The sequence below is a fragment of the Asterias amurensis genome, chromosome 2 (genome assembly GCF_032118995.1).
Source record: "Asterias amurensis chromosome 2, ASM3211899v1".
In the NCBI taxonomy this organism is placed as follows: Eukaryota; Metazoa; Echinodermata; class Asteroidea; order Forcipulatida; family Asteriidae; genus Asterias; species Asterias amurensis.
In genome coordinates, this window is record NC_092649.1 from 6,995,725 (window position 1) to 7,018,939 (window position 23,215).

General features: G+C 37.8%; 1 protein-coding gene across 2 annotated transcripts in view; it reads right to left on the reverse strand.

Annotated features, from left to right (window-relative positions):
- LOC139934151 (uncharacterized) overlaps positions 1 to 23,215 on the reverse strand; it is a 112,336-nt gene that overhangs the window by 42,860 nt on the left and 46,261 nt on the right. For both annotated transcript variants that reach the window (XM_071928449.1, XM_071928447.1), the window contains exon 2: positions 11,170 to 11,329. In XM_071928449.1, the coding sequence (XP_071784550.1) occupies positions 11,170 to 11,329 (160 nt within the window). The remainder of the gene's footprint in view (positions 1 to 11,169; positions 11,330 to 23,215) is intronic.

Sequence of the window (23,215 nt, forward strand, 5' to 3'; positions counted from 1 at the left end):
ACTGATCCTGTAGTAATATTTCTTACTTCAACTTCCTTCCAGCCTAACCTTAAACTGGGTTTACTTGGTCATCAAATAGATGAAAATAAGGACTTTCAAACGTCACCAATCAAGGCAAATATTAGGACAGTATTATCAACATATAGAATGTTTAAAGGCACTAGATACTTTGGTAATTGTCAAATACCAGTATTCTCACTAGGTGTATTCCAACTTTGCATAATAAAATCTATGAAAATTTGGACTCAATTGGTTATCGAAGTTGCAAGAGAATAATGAAAGAAAAAAACACCATTGTTCAACAAATTTGTGTGCTGTCAGATGCCTAAAAAATATATTAAAAGACTTCAGGCCTGAAGCCTTTATTGGAGTTATTACATTTCCTCTTTCTCAAAAACTACATTACTTCAGAGGAAATCGTTTCTCACAATGTTTAATACTATCCATTGCTCGTTACCAAATGAGTTTTTATGCTAACAATTATTTTGAGTAATTACAAAATGTCCAGTGCCTATAAGACACCACATCACAATAGGTCATCATGGCCAATGGTTGGGTTGTCTTTCACCATTTTAAAACATGTCTTACTAAGTTCATTTATCCTGAAGACGATCAAGGCATACTGATCGAAACGTTGAGTCGTTAACCACTAATTCCTTTCATAACCAACACAACTCAAAAACAGATATTCACGTGGTGTTACCACAAACCTCTCTTAGTTAAATTCTTTTCATATATTTCCTATAGTTGTGGGGGCCATAAAAGTAAACTCCTAGCAAGCCCCCCCCCCCCCACCCCTAAAAAATTAAAATAAATAAATACAATCTAATTGGTTGTGCTTCTATGTGTAAGCACGTCGTACCTGCTAGGCTTTTAGTTTTACTTTGAACTATATTTTTTTAAGCTTCCTACATACAAGGACACAACTACATGTACCACCTGTCGGAAATAGGGGGAAAAAGACAAAAGACAAGTTTGCGCAAGCACTAATTATGATTGACAGGTACAACGACTCCACTCCCTGCTGCGCTAATTTGCATAACAATGCTTTCATTGTCACCCATGGTTAGAGCATACCACCGTGCTGCGGGACTATAAATCCAAAGGCCCTCATTATGGAGGAGATTAAATATTCATAGTTTCAAGATCGTTGATCAAAATTATTTTAGTATATAATTTGCAATTACGCATAATGGGGATACAAAATATATATCTATTGTGGAGAAACAATTCTTCATTCATGGAATAGTAGTAGGGGGCTTAATCTGTTTTAATATTATCATTCATAGAGAAACATCTGATATAATTATTCCATTTCAATTTTAAATTCTTGGTCTTCAGATGGACCATTCTTTCGTCAAATATAATTTTAAAAAATTGCACAAAAGAAAATTTATGAATAATAAAAAATGTTCCTAGGGGAGCAGCTATTTTGTATTAATAAATACTTATATTTAATACAAAATTACAACTCGATTACAGGATGAAAACTAATCAATTTGTATGGTGCTTTTTTAATTGTCTGAAAGGAAAAAAAAGGGAAAAAAAGTATTTATGTATTTTTTCTAGAGAGTAATGGAAAGAAAAACTGCAGATGAGGAATAAGACATAACTAAACGACCAAATTCCAAACTAAATAATAAGAAATTTAAATATAGAATTTGAGGCATTGCATGGTGAGGTATCAATTTGTATTTGGTTTGCAGTAACACCATGTGTGTATCTACTTGCCAGGTAGAGCTTTTCAGAACTGAGAAGTCTCCCGAACACTCAAAGAAATTTAAAACAAAGTGATATACATCACAAGATTCACAACAAAGTGGAAATGAGCAGGAAATGTAGCCTGAATGACAGAAACATATGGACAATGAGAACCACAGAATGGCAAGCCAGAGTAACGAACAAAGATCCAGAGGCAGACCAAAGAAAAGATGGAGGGATGAAAATATCAAAGCTGACCTGGGTGACCTTACCAAGGGCGGTAAAAGAAAGAACATCGTGGAGAAGTCAGAGACAGGACTACGTTGATTAAACAATTATGTTAATAACACAAGCAAGAGCAACTGTTTCAAAGACGCATTCCTATAGTGAATAGCTCAAAAATTATGCAGGTATTTTGTACTTCACACCAAGAAAAAGAAACGACTTGAAGGTTTTCTATCTCAGGGACATGCATGGTAAAGAGTACCATAATAAGCTTTGTCTTTCTTAGAACAAATGAAATACATTTGTAGGAAACAACAGTGATTATTTTCTGTATAAAGAATTAAACCTCCCTAAAAAAAAACCATCGTTCCCAGTTCCAAAGTGCTGTACTGTACACACAAGATTGAATGAACCAATACCCCCTAGGCTTTGCACAAATCAGCCCTATCCAATTGCAATAGCCCATAGAATCCAATTCTCTGGACACCAACTGGAGGCGAGCAGCAAACTCTAGCCAGCCCACTGAGCGGTTTTCACCCCCTATCAGATCAAAGGCCACTATCTCCCTAGATATATCGCTATTCATACTTGATGAGGGAAGTTTAAGGCAATTTTAAATTTTAAGGACAGTGTAAACTGCTGGGTGGTAAAGAGTACAGCACTCCATGAGAAGATTCCAAGATATGTAATATGAAATTTGCACTAAAGCCAAACTGTTTAAAACCATATTGAATAAGTGTTTGTTCTTTTGTAATCTTGGCCCTAACAAGACTGACAAGTCACTCTTTGGTAAGGGGCTACAAGAGGAAAAGTTATAATGTGAAAATAACTCAGGGGAGCTGAAAGTGGGAATTGATATTCCTCTTAAAACAGTCTAGATTTGTTGTTTAAGTGTTGACATTTCTTGACTACCTACATTTTGTACTAATTTTTTGAGTACACAAAAACAAAAACCCATAAACCATAAAATATCATACAATCAGAATTTCTAGCCTCAGAAAGAGACTCTACCGGGGTCAAAATGTGAGGCCATTACCATTTTAGGGAAAAAGAAACTTTCAGTCCATTTTGACCCAACACTATGTATCATTAGCCATATAAGCATTTAACTTTAAAGGCAGTGGACACTATTGGTAATTACTCAAAATAATTGTTGCCATAAAACTGTATTTTGTAATGAGTAATGGGAAGAGGTTGGTAGCATAAAACATTGTGAGAAATGGCTCACATTTTCGCATTGTGTTCTTTTCACAATTTCACATTTTGTTATTTTATGTATATGTCGAGATTCACCAAGTGAGAAGACTGGTCTTTGACAATTACCAATAGTGTCCAGTGTCTTCAAATTCCTCTCTTTGATAATTAGGAATGATGTAAATCTCTTCAAGAAATGACTGGCATGCAATTTAAGACATGATTCACCTTCTTCATCTGTCTGATTATTTAATTTCCTGTCTCAGCATACATCTTATATTCATCTTGTCCACAAGTATATGATTCGAAAAAAATTGAGGGGAAAAAAAAGAGAAAGAAAAACCCCCATATTAAAACTACTACATTAAATTGAAATCCAGCTTATTTTGTTGGATGTAACCTACTCAGTTACCCAGAAGCTACCATCACTTTCCTCATCATATCAGACATCTTTCCTCTTTCTACTATCTTACTATCATCCTGCTCGCCTTTTCTCGACCTCCCGTCTCCTCGGGCACATCTCTTTCTCATCAGTGGTTGCCACGAAAGAGAAAAAGCCCAGGAGCACTTTTTGAAATGAACCAAATTAAATAACATCCACATAATGGTTTGAACCAGCAGTGAGAGAAAGGCAGTGTGAGGACACCTTACCATCTGTGGATCATGCAATATTATGCTCACTGATTTCATTCCTAATTAGATATTGTGGGGGGGAGGGGGATGTGAGAGCAAACTAACCCCTAAAATGTCAGTCAACCTTCTTATCGGTGAAATCTTGACTTCTCAAACATGAAGTCCTCTTGAGATTTTGGGAAAGGTGATTGAAAGATTCAGGGGGCAAAATCACTACTGCAGATCTATATGAACACAATAAAAATATAGCAGGAAAAAATGTCTCCTGATGATGACTAGAGCACACTAGTCAAAATACAGAGACCAACCTCCCCTCTCTTTTTGCAGCCTATGACCCGACTTCAAGATATTTTTTACATGATATAAAGTGTGCAAGCTTTGCGCGATTTCAACTTCTGGGACCACGTTGGCCCCACCATATTGAGGTTTAAGGGTGTGCACGATTCTGTTCCTTCAGATAACCTTAGTTTTCAAAATGTATTTTAAAGACACTGCTGGATACTATTGGTTAATGTCAAAGACCAGTCCTCTCACATGGTGTATCTCAACATATGCATAAAATAACAAACCTGTGAAAAATTCATCTCCATCAGTCGTTGAAGTTGGGAGATAATAATAAAAGAAAAAAACACCCTTGTCACACGGAGTTGTGCGCTTTCAGATGCTTGATTTCAAGACCTCAAATTCTAAATCTGAGGTCTCAAAACCAAATTTGATGAAAATTACTTCTTCCTCAAACTATGACGCCACTTCAGAGGGAACAATTTCTCACAATCTTTTATACCATCTACCTCTCCCCATTACTTGTTAGCAAGTAAGGTTTTGAGCTAATAATTACTTTGAGTAATTACCAATAGTGTCCACTGCCTCTAAGGCATGTTATGCTTATTAAAATTACATCACATGGTTTAAAGTAAAATCGAGCCATGAAATACATACAATATTTAGGTCAGACCATACTTTTGGTTGAGGTTTGATAAAGCTGTTGAAGCAAGCTTTTTTTGCCTAAACCAACTTTTCTGCTCAGCGGCTTGATGAAACTGGTGTTTGGAATCAAATGGCACTTTTGTCATTGCTTACTGAATAAGATAAATCTATAAAACAATAACACCCAGGATTTCAGAGAAATATACAACTTTGACCAACAACCTGTGAAATGTCAGTCCGCTATATTTCTTATCCTGAAGATCTTTCCGAGCTTCTTGGTGTACCGAGCGAAAGAGATACCTGAGTGAGGTATAGCCGATACATTGATGCAGTATCACGTACACTAGCTTAAGTGCGATTTCCCCTTCAAGTGGTTACTGAATCATATCACAAATCACACTGCACCATTTATCTTTATCCAGTTCCTTATAATATGCAATATTAGACTTGGAATTTCACTTTTGGGAGTGTGATGATTTTTTTTTAGTTATATGGAAAGGGTACTTTCATTGAAAAATATTGTGTATGAGAAACTTTTAAAGAGGCACCCAAGATCAAGACCATGGTTAAATTTTACAAAGCACTAAAGACTCATCTTAAAGATAAGATGTCTGTATAACTTGCCATAGTTATTTGTAAAGTGACATCAGACTTTGCTTAGCAACTACAATTGATTTGCAGATAAAATCAATATAAGCTCTTTGTGAAATCGGGCTATGGGCTGCTTTTATAGAGCTGCTTATGCAGTAGGTATTGCTTAACACAACATTTCTGCTTAGCAAGAAGTGATGTGATATGGCATTTGGCTGGGGACCTTAAATACTCAAAAGCAACGTGACTTTGACCATGGTCTCTCGGTAGGCTGGTTGAATGGTATGGCAGCAAAATGGGTACACCATGGTGAATTTGGGCAATTCACATTAAAGTGCACCCACTACACTTGGCAAAAGAAAGCACATTTTACCTATAATGAGATACACAACAACAATCACACTTGCAGTTTGGGACCTTAAAATGCCCGACATGAATGTGAAAAATATTCACAAACCTCCCAAAGTTGTCCAAAACTAACACACCATTTGATTATAAATTGAATATCTGAGGTACACATGTAAGTTCATTACAATTTTGTGCCAATAGCCCATAGAAATATTGAGTGAGTGTATCATGCAGTATTCTGTGGTAAGCAGCATCATGAAATTGGGACCAAATTAAAGGCAGTGGACACTATTGGTAATTTTTTTTGCAAAAAACCTTACTTGATAACAAGTAATGGGGAGAGGTTGTTAGTATAAAACATTGTGAGAAACGGCTCCCTCTGTAGGAATGTAGTTTTCGAGAAAGCAGTAATTTTCCACAAATTTGATTTCAAAGCCTCAAATTTAGATATTGAGGTCTCGAAATCAAGCATCTGAATGGTTGCAGAATGCGCTGCAGAACCTTGCGCTGCAGAACCTTGTAACAACCAATATAAAGTGCTAAGTAAATGCAGAGTGTCATGGCCGAGTGGTTAAGAGCATCGAATTCAAATTCTGGTGCTGATTCACCGGAGTGTGGGTTTGAATCCCGGTCGTGACACTTGTGTCCTTGCGCAAGATACTTTACTATAATTGCTTCTCTTCACCCAGGGGTATAAACGGGTACCTGCAAGGGTAGAGGTTGATATTGTGTATGAAAAAGCCACAAGCGACTTACAGGCAGCTCAGGGCTGTATACTCCCAAGAGAAACATTACAGGGATGTTATTGGCCCCATGACCAGGGCACTAATGTAAAGAGCATTCATACGGTTATTGTGAAATGCGCTATATAAGAATTTGTTATTTTTTCTTATTAAATGGGTTTCATAATACAAAAACTTCAAATGTCTTAAAACAATAATAAGTGCTTTGAGACAACCGTGGATAAAGTGCTTTATAAGTACTAGCTATTACTATTACTTTTATTATTTTTTGTAATGTACAATTCGGTGGAACTAGAACCACTGTATAAATTATTAGGAACCTTTTCAAAAAACTACATCCTGTCCATGATTATAATGGCCTCTTATAAAAACCATTAAACGAATGATGCATGGTCGGCCGACAGACTAATAACCTAACCCATCATTCACTGATAAACAATGACACTAGTTAATATAATCCGATCTGGCGATTGAATTAAAGGGTTACAAGTAAGTAATGATTAACCATGGTACGCTGGGTTCGGGGTTAAACACGAAAAACCCCTGGATGCACTATCTTAAATGTCATCTCTGGTTAGATGTTTGGGAGGTTTACGTTTATTAGTTTCTACGGTGACACGGCAATGCATAACGATGCAGATGATGCATATCATGAGCTGAATGGAATCGCCTGAACTGACATCACTACGGACAACTCTCTATAGGGGGGGGGGGGGGAGAATCATCTTACTTTCAAATGTGACCATGATCATAAAATTTCATATTAATGTCAGGGTTTGCATCCTATGAAATGCCAAATAGATCAATTGCATTGAATATATCGAAAAACCCAAGCCCTTAAAGGGTTGTCAGTTTGACTCCTAACATGGGAGTGTTAAATCCTGGTGTCCCCCACCCCCCTCCCCCCAAGACTCTAGGACCACTGAGCACGCAACCTTTAAACCATACTTGGGTGTATGTCAAAACTAATATTGAATTTCATCAACTGTTTGACCAACCTCGTTCCCAGGGGTGATTGCTCTCACCGGCGCCATTTTTTCCCCAGCATGCACTGCTCGCTCATAACCCCTGGTATCGGTTAATTAAAATGTGCCAGTATATGGCGCGCAATCAAGTATGGTAGCCCGCAAAAGATATATCTGGTAATGGAGCAACTGGTCCTCTCTCATTCTTCTTTAATTGTGTGAGATGTCTTATGCAATTTAGGATGACTGTGTTAAAAAACGTGATTCCCTTTTTTGGAGAATTGTTTTTTTTTTACAAGTGTGTGCAAAGCAGTTACTTTTGGCAGACAATCAGCGTTGTTTTTCAGCACATTCTTAACAGGGTTTAGTTATGAGAGGTATCGATACAGCACGCTGCCTGTGGTAGGAAGTCTGGTGCAAAGCAGTCACTTTTGAGAGCCAATCAGCATTGTTTTTCAGCACATTCTTAACAGGGTTTAGTTATGAGAGGTATGGATACAGCACGCTGCCTATGGTAGGGAGGCTGGTGCAAAGCAGTCACTTTTGAGAGCCAATCAGCATTGTTTTTCAGCACATTCTTAACAGGGTTTAGTTATGAGAGGCATCGATACAGCACGCTGCCCATGGTAACGAGGCTGTTACTAGGGGTTAATGACCGAAGGTAGCGGGGCTGTTATACAATAATGAGAGGAATCTTTTGTCTCTTTAATTAAGAAACAATCTCATCTCATCTCCCCATCCTGCCTCATCAAGATACCTTTACAAGACAGCCTCTTATATTAGAGTTCATCCTCATTTTGTGAACTCTGGGAAGGATGGCTGGGGGGGAAGATCATTTGCATTTAACTGTTACCTCTCAGTGAAGAGATTTACTGGTTTTCTTTACAAAAATGCCTGAATTAAGAATGGGACATTAGATGCACGTGTAACCTCACCATCTAAGCAGCTGCTACACTAACTACACAATGTACAATGAGTTGGTATTATTAAATCCAGCTGGTGTCCGCGCGTCCTTGGATGTTGTTTTACATGCGTGAGTTATCTGGAACCATCTGTACTGGTTCCCAGGAGTGCCAACGATTTTTGTATTGATGAAACTGCACCTCCTTCCAGAATCGAAAAACTGTCGCTGATAAAGTTTTTTCTTTGCGTTGAGTTTTGAATTGAAAGTGGTTGAGCCTTAAAGAAAAGAAGCTATAAAACATATACTTACAAGTTCACAGTTCTTGTTGTACCTAAGGTCACAAGTCTGCAGGCAAGTGCTTTTTGGTGCTGGATTTACAACTCTAAGTGAAGTCTGTAAGGCCCCGATTGAACTTGTGGCCACATTGGATTGTGGTAACTAGTTACTAAACACCATGACGTGCAGCGTTCTGTTTTGTCCCTGCCGAGCGACAACAATGGACTCACGGGTCTGGAAGTAATACGCTCTTTCATACTCCCCGGCCTCATAGGAGATTAAAACGCAAACCTCCATGTGAACCATTACACTTTTTCCCCCCCCTCTCTCTTCTTCTTTAGCACTTTGAGTTGGGTCTGCATTCACTATTGACGTCTGCATTCACAGGGCTTTGTTCTTTATCATGGACAGGAGGACGGGCACCGCAAAGGGGGGGATTGATATATTGATCAGAGTCCAGCTCCGGGCTCATGTCATTATGTGATAGTACGAGACCATGGATGATACAATATGTCCAACGTTGAGATAAACACTTCATTGTGTTTAGCCAACCACAGCGATCCCTCGATTTTATGCTTGGAAACAAATGCCATGTGTATAAGATCCTTAACGGCATGTATGAATGCTCACTCCAGTTAGCCTGAATGGGATTAAATAATTGACAGGCCAAGGCAACTTAAGTGGTAGAACAGTTTAACCGAATCATGTTAAAGTGTCTTGGAAAGCTCTTAGTGAAAGTAGTGCACCAGACCAACTGGAAAATATTGAGCCTTAGAATTTCACAGAATGCTTTTCTCCTACAGCCGCCATCTTGGTTTTTTTCATCAAATGTCTGCCAAATGGAATGAAATTCAGGTGTTTCCTTTTAAAGGGATTCAGCGCTTGCAACGTGACAGACCTTTTCCATCCCATCTTCCTTTAAACTACCATCTTCCTGACATAAACAGGGCCCAATTTCATGGCTCTGCTTACCGCAAGCACAGAAGCGGGGAATCGCGATCATAAGCGTAGAATTCGGCGGTAAGCAGAGCCATGAAATTGGGCCCTGATCTTTATGAGATTAAAAATGAGGCTAACGACTTCTATAGTCTGGTGCTTTGGCAGGTGCTTTGTAGAACCAACTTAAATGGTTTATGTTAAAAAATTTTGTATTGACCCAATACACCTGATTCCCCTGACGTCACTTGAGATGGGCACCCTGGACAAGAGATCAAAAGGAGGTTTCTCATTTGGCCCATCCTGCATTTCCATTGTTTCATCATCTGTACACCTCTCAGATTGACCCTGGATGACTTAAACGAATAAGATATCTTTTCATCATCATCGCAATTCTCTTATTTGCATCATTTTGAGAGTCAATGTGAGTCAATGGGAGTCAATGGGAGTCAATGAGAGAATATGCCTCATGTGATACACTGATATTATGGTATAATGATTACGATCATCTCTCTATTTCTGAGAAACACCATTCCCAAGAAGTGCCTGATTCGGGGGGGGGGGATTGGGGGGGGACTTTTGTGTTAAGATATTATCATACAGTGTGGGTCGTTTCAATCAGAAGCCTGTGAGCATTGACCGCACAGAAACAAAATAGCTGGACATGGCACTTTGCATCCCATTCATACCTCAGAAGGAATTTGCCAGGAAAAAGTCACACTTTGTTAATTGTAATGTGAGTGTAGTCATAATGTATCCATCGATTCTAAGTATTAAAGGAACACGTTGCCTTGGATCGGTCGAGTTGGTCTTTGAAAAGCATTCTGTAACCGTTTGTTATAAAATGAATATGGGTAGAAAGCTGTTGTAAAAGTAGAATACAATGATATACACAAATATACCTGTAAATTGCATGGTTTTCTTTTTACCTCGTCGACTAACACGGTTGGCCATTTATGGGAGTCAAATTTTTGACTCCCATAAATGGCCGACCGTGTTAGTTCGCGACGTTAAAGGAAGCCATGCAATTTTGAGTGATACTTGTGTGGATCATAATATTCTACTTTTAAAACATCTTTCTAACCATATGCATTTCATAACAAACAATTTCAAACGCTTTTTATAGACCAACTCGACCGATCCAAGGCAATGTGTTCCTTTAAATAAAGATGTATTTACAAGGCTATGTAAACCCTATGTGAGTGAGAGGAGTGGCCTTAATTGTGGCACGTGGCAAATAGATGACAAACTGAAGGTTATTAAAGCTATCTTTCTTCAAGCTTTATAAAATAACTTGACGGCTTTCTTTTTAACATAAAAGCAAGGATTGTTGGTTTTTCAATCTCAATTATTGAAAAGAAAATAATAAGAATCTGTTTTAAAAAAGAGACGTGTCTTGTAAGTCTTTGCGATGGATTTAATGTTACAAAAACAGACAAACAATGACAAAAAGAACACTTACACAAACATAAAATTTTGTTAGCAATCACTAAATCTGGGCAAGTTATTCTCGCGCCCCCATGGCCCTTGCCCCAACCCCACACCCCCCCCCCCCAAAATATACATTACCCCCCCCCCCCAACAGATAACCACCTAACAAAATAATAACTAAACAATACGGGGAAAAACAGATGCTGTGAAATCAAAAAACCTCTGCGTTTTGGGATTATGTGGCAAAGCGCCATGAATTTTTGATGACGGTTAATCAGCCTCATCACATACTCACCTGCCGTTCGTATCTCTCCTCATCTTGGACGTGTGACTGACGCGACTTGCCTTGCCTCTGCAAGGTTTTCCCCGACACCTTCTCCGAGTGACCTTTGCCGACAGGAGCATCGCCCCTCTGGGTGACGGACCTCGTGACGTGGCGTCCGTTTTGTGAAGTGCTGCCAAAGTGACAATACAAAAGACAACTTGATTATAATTTTGGCGCAATTACGCAGAGCTTTTGTTGCCACACACTCGGGTCCTCACAATTGCGTTGATAATTGAATTGTGAGAGTCTTTCAGCGCTGTTGGTTGAATGTGATGATAAGGCCTTGTTTATTCATGATGATGTTTCTTCAACGCATCTTCCTAAACATAATCTGCAAGTTATACAGACCAGTGTACTGTTTGTAGTCTGTGGTAATTGTGCAGAAAAAACTTGGATTGTTCAGGAAAGGCAACCTGCACTTCTTTTAAGAAATTAAACTCACACAGTCCGTATGTTTTTCTTTTCCCATCAGAAGTGTTTTTTTATTTAGCCCCATATTTCTTTTAAAATATAATATGAAGTGCACTTAAGAGGACCCAGATCATTTCATAAGGAAGAGCATAGGGGCAGGAACCATTGAATCAAAATGAAAATTTAAAACATGTTTGAAAAAGTTATGGTTCAAGATATAATAATAATAATAAACCACAATTATTGTGTGCATTTTTTATAAAAAGTCAGCACAAATAAAAGAGCAAAGAGTACATTGTATTTAAAAACAATGTTCCCAGGCAATTTCTATTGTTTAATTAGATACAAATAACAATAAGCCAAATCAATCAAATACATAAAACAAATTAGCCAAACGCTTTTTAAAAAAGAAAAACCCACGAGCACATCGCATACTTTCTTGTCAAACATGAACCGTCCAAAATATATATTTCATTTTATGCTAATTTGGTACTAGTGTGACAATTAGGACAGAATAAGACCAAATTACTGCGGCTGGCTCCGTTCTTACACGGTTTGTTAAACTGACCTTCAGTAAATATCAAATCATATCTGGTTGGCATGACAACCAAAGGCAACAAGCTCATATACCACGCATACTAGTTTCAGCACGAGGCAATACAAAGATAATCAAAGGGCAAGGACCACCTTTGCATGGTAATATAAAACTACATCAGGGTGTGGTCTATTTTAAAGAGTGAAATCTATTTAAACTAATCCTTAAAACAACCCATAGTGTCTTAGGCTAACTTGTACCTAAGAGGGCGTAATAACAGTGTAAGTCATGCCCACTTCATGAAAAATGGCTCCACTGATTACCAGAAGCTCAAAGGACTGGTTTTTTTTTTTTTTTTAAAGGTTATTTATGCAAGAAAAGTTGAATAATTCTACAAAGACAAGGTCGTCTCAGACTTTAAGAAAATTCTTTAATCTGCAAGCTCACTTTATAAAACCTTGTTACTAATATGTATAGTCCTGAAAAATATATTTCCATGTAAAAGTCTGTGCAGTGGAAATATTGAACTACAAGATTTGTTTTCTTCTTAATTTAAGCCCTGTCCATGAATTAGGCTTTGATATTTGCTGCCTAGAAGAGGTACTGTGATGTTCCCCTGAAATAGGGGAGCTTCTATGAGAAACATTTCTTTCAACCTGTGCTTTTAAAGACTAAACACAGGATGAAAGCCAATGGCATCAAATGCATTGACGGTTTGTGCAATAGGTCGATTCAAAACCTGTTTAATGTAATAAGTACTCATATCGACATGGTACGTGTTAAGTTATTTTGATTAAAATCTTAACCCAAGTTTGTCACCTATTCTACAGCGTGAATGCAAATGTAAAAATAAACTTTAAAAAAGATTCATCCTGTCAATTACTGACTGGGTGTTGTGTTTGATTTCACCAGGCTCCTCCGGCACGCAATCTCTCCCATCTTCAAATTGTCCCGCACCGCAGCGTGGATACATGCATCAAGATTCATCCTATCCTACACGAGCTAAACAAAAAACCACGGGCAACATCCTTCCGTCAGAGGTATCCCAATAAACTCCCTCAGTGCCTACTGAAATTAATTCCATCCATAATGGCTGGTGGCAGTTTCCTCGACCAAACGGAAAAGCCCTGCATTAAGACATTACTCCTCCTACACACACGGTACATCCCTCTCACACCCTCACACAGCATTTCAAAACAACCTGCCACCACATATTTGTACATGTCTAAGCGTTATCATCAGGAAAATTACCATTCGGCTCGCTATGGAGAAGAGATAAAACATTTGGGTCAAGAGCATTGTGTACCTAGTCTAGTAAACGACAGGTTGTATTACCTGTGCACAGCTCCCCTATTGACTCTATTTTAGACCTTTAAACCGATGAGAAACTGCATTTTCACAGCTCAGGGACCAATCAGCTGAGTGGATTCGTGTTGTCAAAACATCGAAGGAGAGAGGGGGGGGGGGCCTTCATAAGAAAGACAAAGGTCATTTCAATCACTGTCTCTTCAGATAATGTGACCTCGCGTGTTGCGCATCAATTATTGCGTGGGTAAAAGCAGGGTGTATGAATGCCATCTTGGTACGAGATTGGATTATGTGCATTGCACAACATTATGGACAGTGGAGGCGTATCACATACACTGCATTTGTGCATATCGTTTATTAACTAGGTTTTATTTCCTTAATACTGAGCACTGGTTTGTGGTATCTGAAGGAAATAGAAGTGCCCTTACTTTATCAACTATTTAGAATTAGCAGTCCATTTGTATATTACAAGTTGCACAGATAAAGCAGGAAATGATTTAGTTTTTGAAGGCACTTATGTGGAGAGAAAAGCTACCTTCAAAATTTGTTACAATTTGATGTGAACATTAATTTGTCATCAACTTAAAGTGACATGGACTCGGAAAGCTCTTTTTTTAGTAGACATTGAATTCCAAAATTGTACAATCAAGACTATTGTCATGACCATGTCAGGGGGAACTGGGTCAGCAAGGTAAACCAGAAATAATATCAATATAGAAACTTTGAAGCTTTTCTGTAGAAGTTGCCAATTTATTGTATTTTTTTTTTTACTTCATGAACTTCATGAGGGTGTTTTCAACAGCGAAGTTCTTAGCATCATTATTACAGTTTTAAATTGCCTGTATGTTATTTGCTTGTATCACTGGCCAAATAAATAATATTACTACTAACGATCTAACTGGATCGCCTTTAGATAGTGATTATTTTCGCTTTTTGGTTATCCGCAGGCTTGGTCTCTGTGTAGTCTTATTTTTTATTGCCTATTCTTTGTATGTACTGTTTGCATGGAAATAAATAAATAAATAAATAAATAAACAATGATAGAAAACAGTTAATTTTACTTTTTCTCCCATTACATAAATTTGGTTCACACATGCCTTCTCTGAGTCAAAGGTGCGAAAGGGTAAGTGTGCAAAAGCAAAAATTCCTTGCTCACCTGTAAAATATGCTTATAAATATTGAGCATGTAATTTTTGGATAGTGTATCACTTCTTCTCTGATGCTAGACAGAACAATGGAAACAGTCCCTACTCATATTCCTTTTAAAAATAAAAATGGTTTCCATTTTAATAAGTGTAATGTTAGAGCTTAGTTCAAGGCCTCCGTCCAAATACAAAGATTTGAAAAAGTACCCAAGTTCATTATTACTCATGTTAAAGATATCCTGACGATATCCTATTATGAGCAAGCCAATTTCATAAGCTAAACTAATCTTTAAATCTTTAGTAGTCCCATTCATGAATTAACCCTTTAATCATCCTCAATTCCCTTAATCACCCTTAATTCTCTTTTTGACAAGTGTAGTTTGTCTACCCGGCAATTTCTTCAGCGATGAAACTTTTAGAATGGGGGTGCACTTTAGCTCCTAAACAAATTCTTAAACAGGCCCCTATTCAGAGCTCTCTTTTTGTCTTTTGCTATTTTTTATAAGATAACCATAATTCCTATGGGCTTCCACTAATCAGTGGAGGCAGTTTGTAAGATTTTGGGCGAGTTTTTCTCCAGCCATTTGCAATCTTGTTCTGCAAAGTGTTGTTTTAAGTAAAATACGTGCAAAGCAAATGCCCCTGCCATTTCTGATGAGGGTCACGTTTATCTGAATGTCCCCTAAAGATCTTAAGAGAATCTCCCATGAGGCTGCTCAAGTCTCCACTTCATCCCCTCTTTCTTTAGGCACATTGTTTCCTCCGTAGATTCAAAACCCAAGTCTAACATCTAATCCCTCAGCTCCCAAAAGCACCATACATGAATACGCATGTGATTTACGGACCTGACAAATGGCGTGGTTGTAGATATTTTTGAAAAACCATACTGCTAAATTGTCTTTTTCTCCTCTCTTTTATTTGTTGGCATCCCATCAATTTGCAATTGCAGGTATTTTAGTAGAGAGCTTGTGATGCAGGGCAGATCGGATTAAAGATGAAGAGTGTGCAAGGATATCAGATGACACACATCCACTGTGGGTTTAGCGCTACGAGAAGGGGGCGAGAACGGGGCGGGAGTGGTCAGGACCCTGTGACTTCTTAAAGAGGGGGAAAATTGTGAACTTCCCGCAGGCAATTGGTTATAAAAAAATAATGAGATTTTGGCTGAGAAGGAAGACAGCGTCGAGGGAAGAGTGACCGTAATTGGTATGGGGTGATCACTATGTTAAGATTCAGGATGTTTGTCTTGGGAGTATTGGCCAATTTGGAGATATGGATAGGCTTTGAACAAAGTTCAGCTTATTTTGTCCAAACTCGACTGACCCTAAAACTGCAGCTGACAGCAATTTTAAAAGTTAATTATATAGGCATACATAAGAAATTTTTTGAAATTACCACCATAATATAATTGTAGAACGTTTGTGGTGATTTATGGGGTGCTGTTTTTTGCCAGGTTTTGGGTTTGCTTTTATTTTTATGTTTTTTATTTTAAAAGCCTTCAGTGTGTTATGCTAAAGTTATTTAATGACACATTCATCGTTGGCAGGTGTCTGGTTGAAGACATCTTTTGATGACAGTTTTTATACGTTAGTATAACATTGACAGCCCCTGCTCAACTTGTATTCCGTGTGTAAATGTCTTGAACGAGACAAACAAATAAATAAATAAATAAAATATGATTCTGGCTTTAGATTTTTTACTTTTGCACAGACATATCTCTTGATATTTTGACAATCTTTTTACCAGACCTTTAACAAGATGCTGTCCTTTTAAAGACAATGAAAACATATGCACAATGAAAACATTTTGTTGCTGTTTACACAATTACTTTATGCAGTTGGGAGAGAGCATGAAGATGAGCTTTTAGCTTCTAGGGCAATCCTTCAGACCGGTATTTGTTTAAGGTGTGTGTCTTAACTGTCTTATTTACCAAGGTCCTATCTCATCCGTCTATTTCTTGCTAGTTTGTATGACTCTTGGTTTGTTTGTTGGATATTTCTCTCTTGTTTTGTTCGTTAGTCATTTATCTTCACTCAACTACTTAAGTTATTTGCTTTTTTACCTATAGATGGTTATTTTTTTATTTTTACATTTCTTATCGATCTGTATTTCTTAAATGCATAATCTTTTCATATTTTCATACATGTATGTCTTTATATTTTATGTTTTTTAATGGCTGAAATATTGTCTAACAAATAATTAAGGTAAAACTACCCCCAAAAACGATCTCCCTGTTTTAAAATTTGTACAGCATTGGAACCCATCCAACTGTGATCCACTAGCATGCTGGTCTTTAGTCCAAAGCTTAGGTATTCAGTTACGTTCCTACCATATGCTGTTGGATTTTGTTAGACTCCTTGAGGATCTTTCATTTTTTTAAATGTAATTAATTCAACAACCGATGGCCATGTTGCTCCTAAGAATCGGGCGTGTCAGATAGAAAACTCATGTACAAAACTGCGAGGAAAATACTGCAACGCCATTAGCATTTAAGAGTAAAACGTTTGGAGCATATAGTAACATAAGCAAGAGTTAATGCTATACAGTGTATCATGGCCCGTATATTGTTCAAATTTACTTGTGAGCTGTTTGAGAAAAGGGCAAGAGGACGTATGCGACTGTATAACCCCGAAGGTTTTTCCTTCACAAGAACCAATCAGAGTTACAGCACATGGTAAGATGAGTGGTTTGACAAATGTTTTTGCTCGGCTCAAGTACCTGATTCAAAAGGCAAAGAGGTGATGCCTGGCAGGTGGGGAGGATGAGCACCGATGTCATTTGCATGCACAAATGCCTACAGCAACGGTGATGGGTACCAGCGACTGCCATAGACGAGTATGATATTGGTGCATCCCATGAAGTCAACTTTTCATAGAAACTTTTTCAAAAACAGACTCACGCTCAATTATTCATCCTTTATTGACATGTTTCTTAATTCGTAAATACTAGCTTGAAAAAATGACGTTTACTGAAACTCATTTAAAATATTTTTAATTAAGAAGGAAATTAAGTTCACACAAGATAAAAACAGATTTTATTTTAATTGTAAAAAAAACTACATAGTTTTGAGTACCCTTTTCTGGTGCTTTTCATAAATATTCCAGAAAAGCCACATTACATAATCACCGATGTTACGTAATATTTTGCAACTTTGTTGCAACTTTGAGGTCTAAAAAACCAACATCCCACAAATAATGTCAACAATTATGTATCAAATAGCAACATTTTGATGCTCACATTTTTAGGCACAAAGAACAGCTTTTGTCCAATTGTCTGCTTCCTTTGACCCGAATGAGGGTGCTTTTTGACCCCAGTGAGGCGCTTTTTGAGCGTGTGACGCATATGCAAGGGTCTATACAAACATACTAAGACACTAAAGCATAGCGGCTCATGTCTAACAATTCTTCTGAAAGGAAAAAAAACAAAACCAAACTCACTTCCCCTACAACGAAAAGAACATGAATTTTTTATCAAACACCTGAATATTCAGTTGAGTTTCCCTCGAGAATTCCACACACCACCACAAGATAATTCCTCAATAAATTGTTCGAACTTCCACTGACAGCTCTAACAAAAAGGTTTCCTGAACTCTGAACACTGACTGCTAAAAGTCACGTCAAAAATAAATCGTGTAATATCTGACAAGAATAAAAATAATTGCAGCTTTACTGCATGTATTTTCATCTAAAGACAAGGAGCTATGACCTCTGAGATTGACAATGTAATTCCGAAAAAAAATAAAAGAGAGAGGTTTGGAAAAAAAAAGGACATTTCAATGGTTTCTTTCGTCTAGTGCTTAATCGCCTAATCAGACAAATGTAATTGATCACTCCGCACAGTGAAAAACTAACATTGTGCTACTGGTATGGGTGCATTTATATGTTTTTTTTTTTGTAGTTCCAGCAGAGAGTAACTGATGAATGCAACCTATTGCAATGGCTACATAATACATGTATAAATACAATACATGGAAAAGCTGTAATACATGGATGTACAATTAATCCAGAGGTTTTACAATGTCTCTTTTCAAAAAGCTTTTGAGAAAGACTCTGCTAAGGTTGAAACCTGAGCCAAGTAAAAGGTTGTATTGTACTTCAAAGCAACATTAAACACAAAGTGTGTAGGATCTGTGGCTGAGTGTAAACTCTGTCATGATGATCTGTGAAGTGAGATGCTATCTAAAAGGCATGGGAGTGAGATCATTGAGAAATTTCCTTACACTAAATAGAGGAATTTTGAAAACAATGTACTTGTGTTGACACATCACTTTTTCATTCAAACAGCATGTATACTGTACAAACACCAAGATTCCTGCTTCAAAATGGAATCCGTTATCTGACTAAATCCAATGGCTCCGATTCAACACAACCTCGTTCCAAGGGGTGATTGATCTCACCGCATGCCTTGTTACTCATAAACCTCCGGAACTTGTAAATTCAAATGTACAAATAATGGCACATTTTAACTAGGCCTGTGGCTGATCCACTATAATGTGGCGTCAAGTATGGAAGCTTGAAAAAAATGACATCAGTTCATAAAGCAAATGGTCCCCCTCATCCTTTGATCTTGTGCCATGTTTAACTTTATGCAGTTAAGAGTCACCGTGTAAAAACATGATTCGTTTGAAGTAGGATCGCATGAAAATATTTGCATTTTGACACGCGCATACCAAGTGCCATATAAGCGCCATACAAGTGCTTGGAAGTTTTTAATAAGCACGCGAGCCATCAAGCAGTCACTTTTGTGAGCCAATCTACATTTTCAGTCCATCACTGCCAGTGGGTAGTGATGAGAGGTTTTAGTAGGGCTCGCTGCCCATCGTTGCAAGGCTGTGTTCAACATAATTGTCTTACACCCCCAACAAATATTTGCACTTTTTCTCAACAAAACCCTGCCTTAATTCACTCACATCTGGCTCAAGGATATTGTAGGGAAATGACAAATCCTGAAAATTGAAAATAGTTTTTTTTTTTTTTTTTTGAGATCAATAATAATAGTGGCTTCTTATATAGCGCTCACATCTGTCACTCAGTGATGCTCAATGAGCTCAAACATTTAGTATTTCCCTGCAAGGTATTGTGGAGCTCTGTTCTGAAGTATGAGAGAAATTCCTATACATACCACCATGTTATGGTTCATAAAGTGCTTCGGCGCAATATGCAGCCAATCAAACCAGGAACATCGGGGCGAGCCTCTTCTCTTTTAGATAAGCGCATTACAAAACACACAGAAACAATGGCTTTACATCCCAACTGGAGGACGAAGCAATAATGGCTAAGTGTCATGCTTAAGGATGCGACCTGGACTCGAACCTACACTCGTATCTGTTTGGTCAATAGAATTTTGAAATGTTAAACTGTAGAGGTTCACAGATTCGCTCTGTGAAGCTTGAGTCATAACAATTGGGCCAAGTCTTTCAGCTCTGGGAAAAAAACCTGAAGTCAGGAAAAATTCTTAAAAATAACATGCCTGCTGACTCTTTTAAGAACCACCACTTCTCTATGGACGAGATGTTTCACATTGTTGAACCACAAACTAATTATTTCGACTCTCCCTCCAAAACAAGAGAGAGAACAAATTGTTTGAATAATTCTCTGAAACTGAAACTCAATTTTAGAGTCTGAAACAAAATAAATATTTGGTTGGTTGTCGGGTTTGCAGTGCCCAACCAAAAACCCCCGAAGCAAGACACAGAATCTGTTTGAGACCTTATAACTTAATACTCACATCTTAATATCCATGAAGAAATGAGGCACTGTAAGGGGGGATGTAATGATCTTGTGACCCAATAGAACTTGCCTGCAGAGAGGTTGGCTTCAAAATTTCAGTTAGCGTCGACCCACAGAAAAATCTGTAGTTGCTTTATCATGGCAGCTACATCTGTGAAGTGCACTAATTGCCTTTAACGTTTGGTAATTTTAGCTTGACCCGTCGTTAAAGTCACCTGGAAGTGGTATATGTGTTTTGATGAGTGGAATGTGAATAAACAGTTAACTAAGGTTTTAAAAAATCAGTTCTTATGTTATTTACAAATTTAAGAGCAGACCCCGACCCGAGAGGGCGCTGCTCGTGACGTCAATCAAGGCAGACTTTGCCTGTAATGCGTAAAGTAAACACAATTGCAAAGTACATGTACGGACCAAGTTGTGAGTTTGTACGTTTCAAAAAAAGATTTTTTGTTTTTTTTTCCGCCAATGCCGACCAGGTGTATTGCTGCTGAATGCAGAAAAACACTTTTTGAAACGTACCAACTCACGACTTGGACGTACATGTACTTTGCACGTGTGTTTACTATACGCATTGCAGGCAAAGTCTGCCTCGATTGACGTCACAAAAGGGGTAGGCGGAGTCAGCCCCCCAAACAACTTTATATATTTTTTAAACATATAAATCGTGACAAACAATTACTAAAAAAATTGTTTTACTGTTCGTAAGCATATACTCTTATGTTTGAAAGAAAAAGAAATTCTATTTCCAGGTGACTTTAATGGTAGGTTGGATCCCCCCAACATGCTGACATAATATCATCATTACGACAGTCGTTAGCTCAATTATTGACTTAAACATGTACTTCATTAAACCTGCAGTCGTTCTTGGACTAATGTTCTTCATTTAAGGAAACTACAGTTTGTTGCAGCATCAGAAACTGCTGCTTATTGCTTATTCATAAATACCTCAGACAGTTTAAAGAAAAAAATTATTTTAAAGAAGCCTTATAAACAGGCAACAGACTGACATTAAATTTTGACCCATTTTCCATGAAGAGTAGGTAAAAATGAACTCTCCAGAAAAAACCCATGAGCCTTTCCCTTTACATTTAGCGAATTCTTCACGTGTTCGGAGTAAGTTACGTCGTGCTTTGTTCAGAAACGCATAGTGGCTCGATCACCTCTTGCTCTTCAATTGATTTCAAATGCTTGAAATGCAATTAGGGGATCTCGTTTTGCAAAATACATGTGGTGTATTATGCCTGCCTTCATTATTAAGCACATTTAACACAGTGTGAGGCCATGTGTGACGGAGGACAAGCTGCCAAACATATGCCATGTCTGTAGTTAGGACACCGTGGGTAGGAAGCCTGGTACATTCTCATTAGGATTTAAAGAGAAGGACTAGCGTCAGTGTAGCCTATTGCCACCTTCTACGCCTTGTAGCTAGTCTACTGTAGCAGTCAGGACTGATACGTTTTATTATTAAAAACAGGGATATTCTCTCCTCAACCCTCTGTTCGCTTGATTCGATTTTGAATCCGTTTAACAATATCATAGAGCTGCTTTTAAAACAAAAAATGTTGCTTAACAGTTTTCTGCCAAAAGTAATAAGGAGCAGGATACCAGTCACAGATGGTACATGTTATATTGTATTTTGGCTGGTAACCTTATTCTGGTAAGCATATTTATGTTGTCATTAAGCAATTTGGCCTTGATGGCAAAATTGACTTATATTACAACAAACAGACTATTGCTAAACCCAACCAAACTATAAAAGTCCACAACTTTTTCATTCGCACAGAAACGCTTACTCATCTAGGTTGCATTACATGTACTCAAGAACTTTTGAATGATTGGCCTCCACATGCCAGAAGAAACATCAAGGTAGAAAAACACCCTAGTTCTCTCCCTGTTGTTGTGAAACACAAGTCTTGGTACACACAGAAAACCAGAAGAAGAAAGTCATGGATGAGAAAAGAACTAGGTCGTTGTTTTGACTAGTGGTTGAATTGCCATCAATCCTGGTGTGCCTATTGGTGGCTGAAGGACTCTCTCTTAAAGACACTGGACACTATTGGTAATTGTCAAAGACCAGTCTTCTCACTTGCTGTATCTCAACATATGCATAAAAAAATTACAAACCTGTGAAAATTTGAGCTCAATCAGTCATCGAAGTTAAGAGAAAATTATGAAAGAAAAAAACACCCTTGACACACAAAGTTGTGTGGTTTCAGATGCTTGATTTTGAGACCTAAAATTCTAAATTTGAGGTCTCTAAATCAAATTCGTGGAAAAATACTTATTTCTCGAAAACTACGTTACTTCAGAGGGAGCCAATTCTCACAATGTTTATACTACCAACCTCTCCCCATTACTTGTTACCAATTAAGGTTTTATGCTCGTAATTATTTTGAGTAACTACCAATAGTGTCCACTGCTTTAATACACATTTAGAGGCTGGAGATCTTAAGAGGCTATCTTGTATGTTTGGATTGTCACAAGGATAAGCATCCATGCAGCAGAGAGGAGAGAATTACCATGGTAATTGATGACATTCATCAGATTGGACAGTTCTCTCATCCTACTTTGATGTATATTTTTCCCACATCCGCACGTGGTTCGTGGTTTTCGCTAGAATCACTGCCTGTGGGCTTTATACAGAGAAATTGAATTTGGAACGGGCTGAGGTTAAGTTTTTGAGGATGCCTAGGAGCCAATCAGTGGATATAAATACACTCCTGTGGCCAACCCTTTACGGCCATTCATTATATGTGTAATCATCACCATACGCACAGAGGAGGCTAAAAAAAATTGATTTTGTTGACACAAATTGAATTTTCTTCAGTAAAAATGTCTCTTGGGGAAGTACTACAAGGCAAAAATTTGGTCTGGTTTTTGAAACTTAG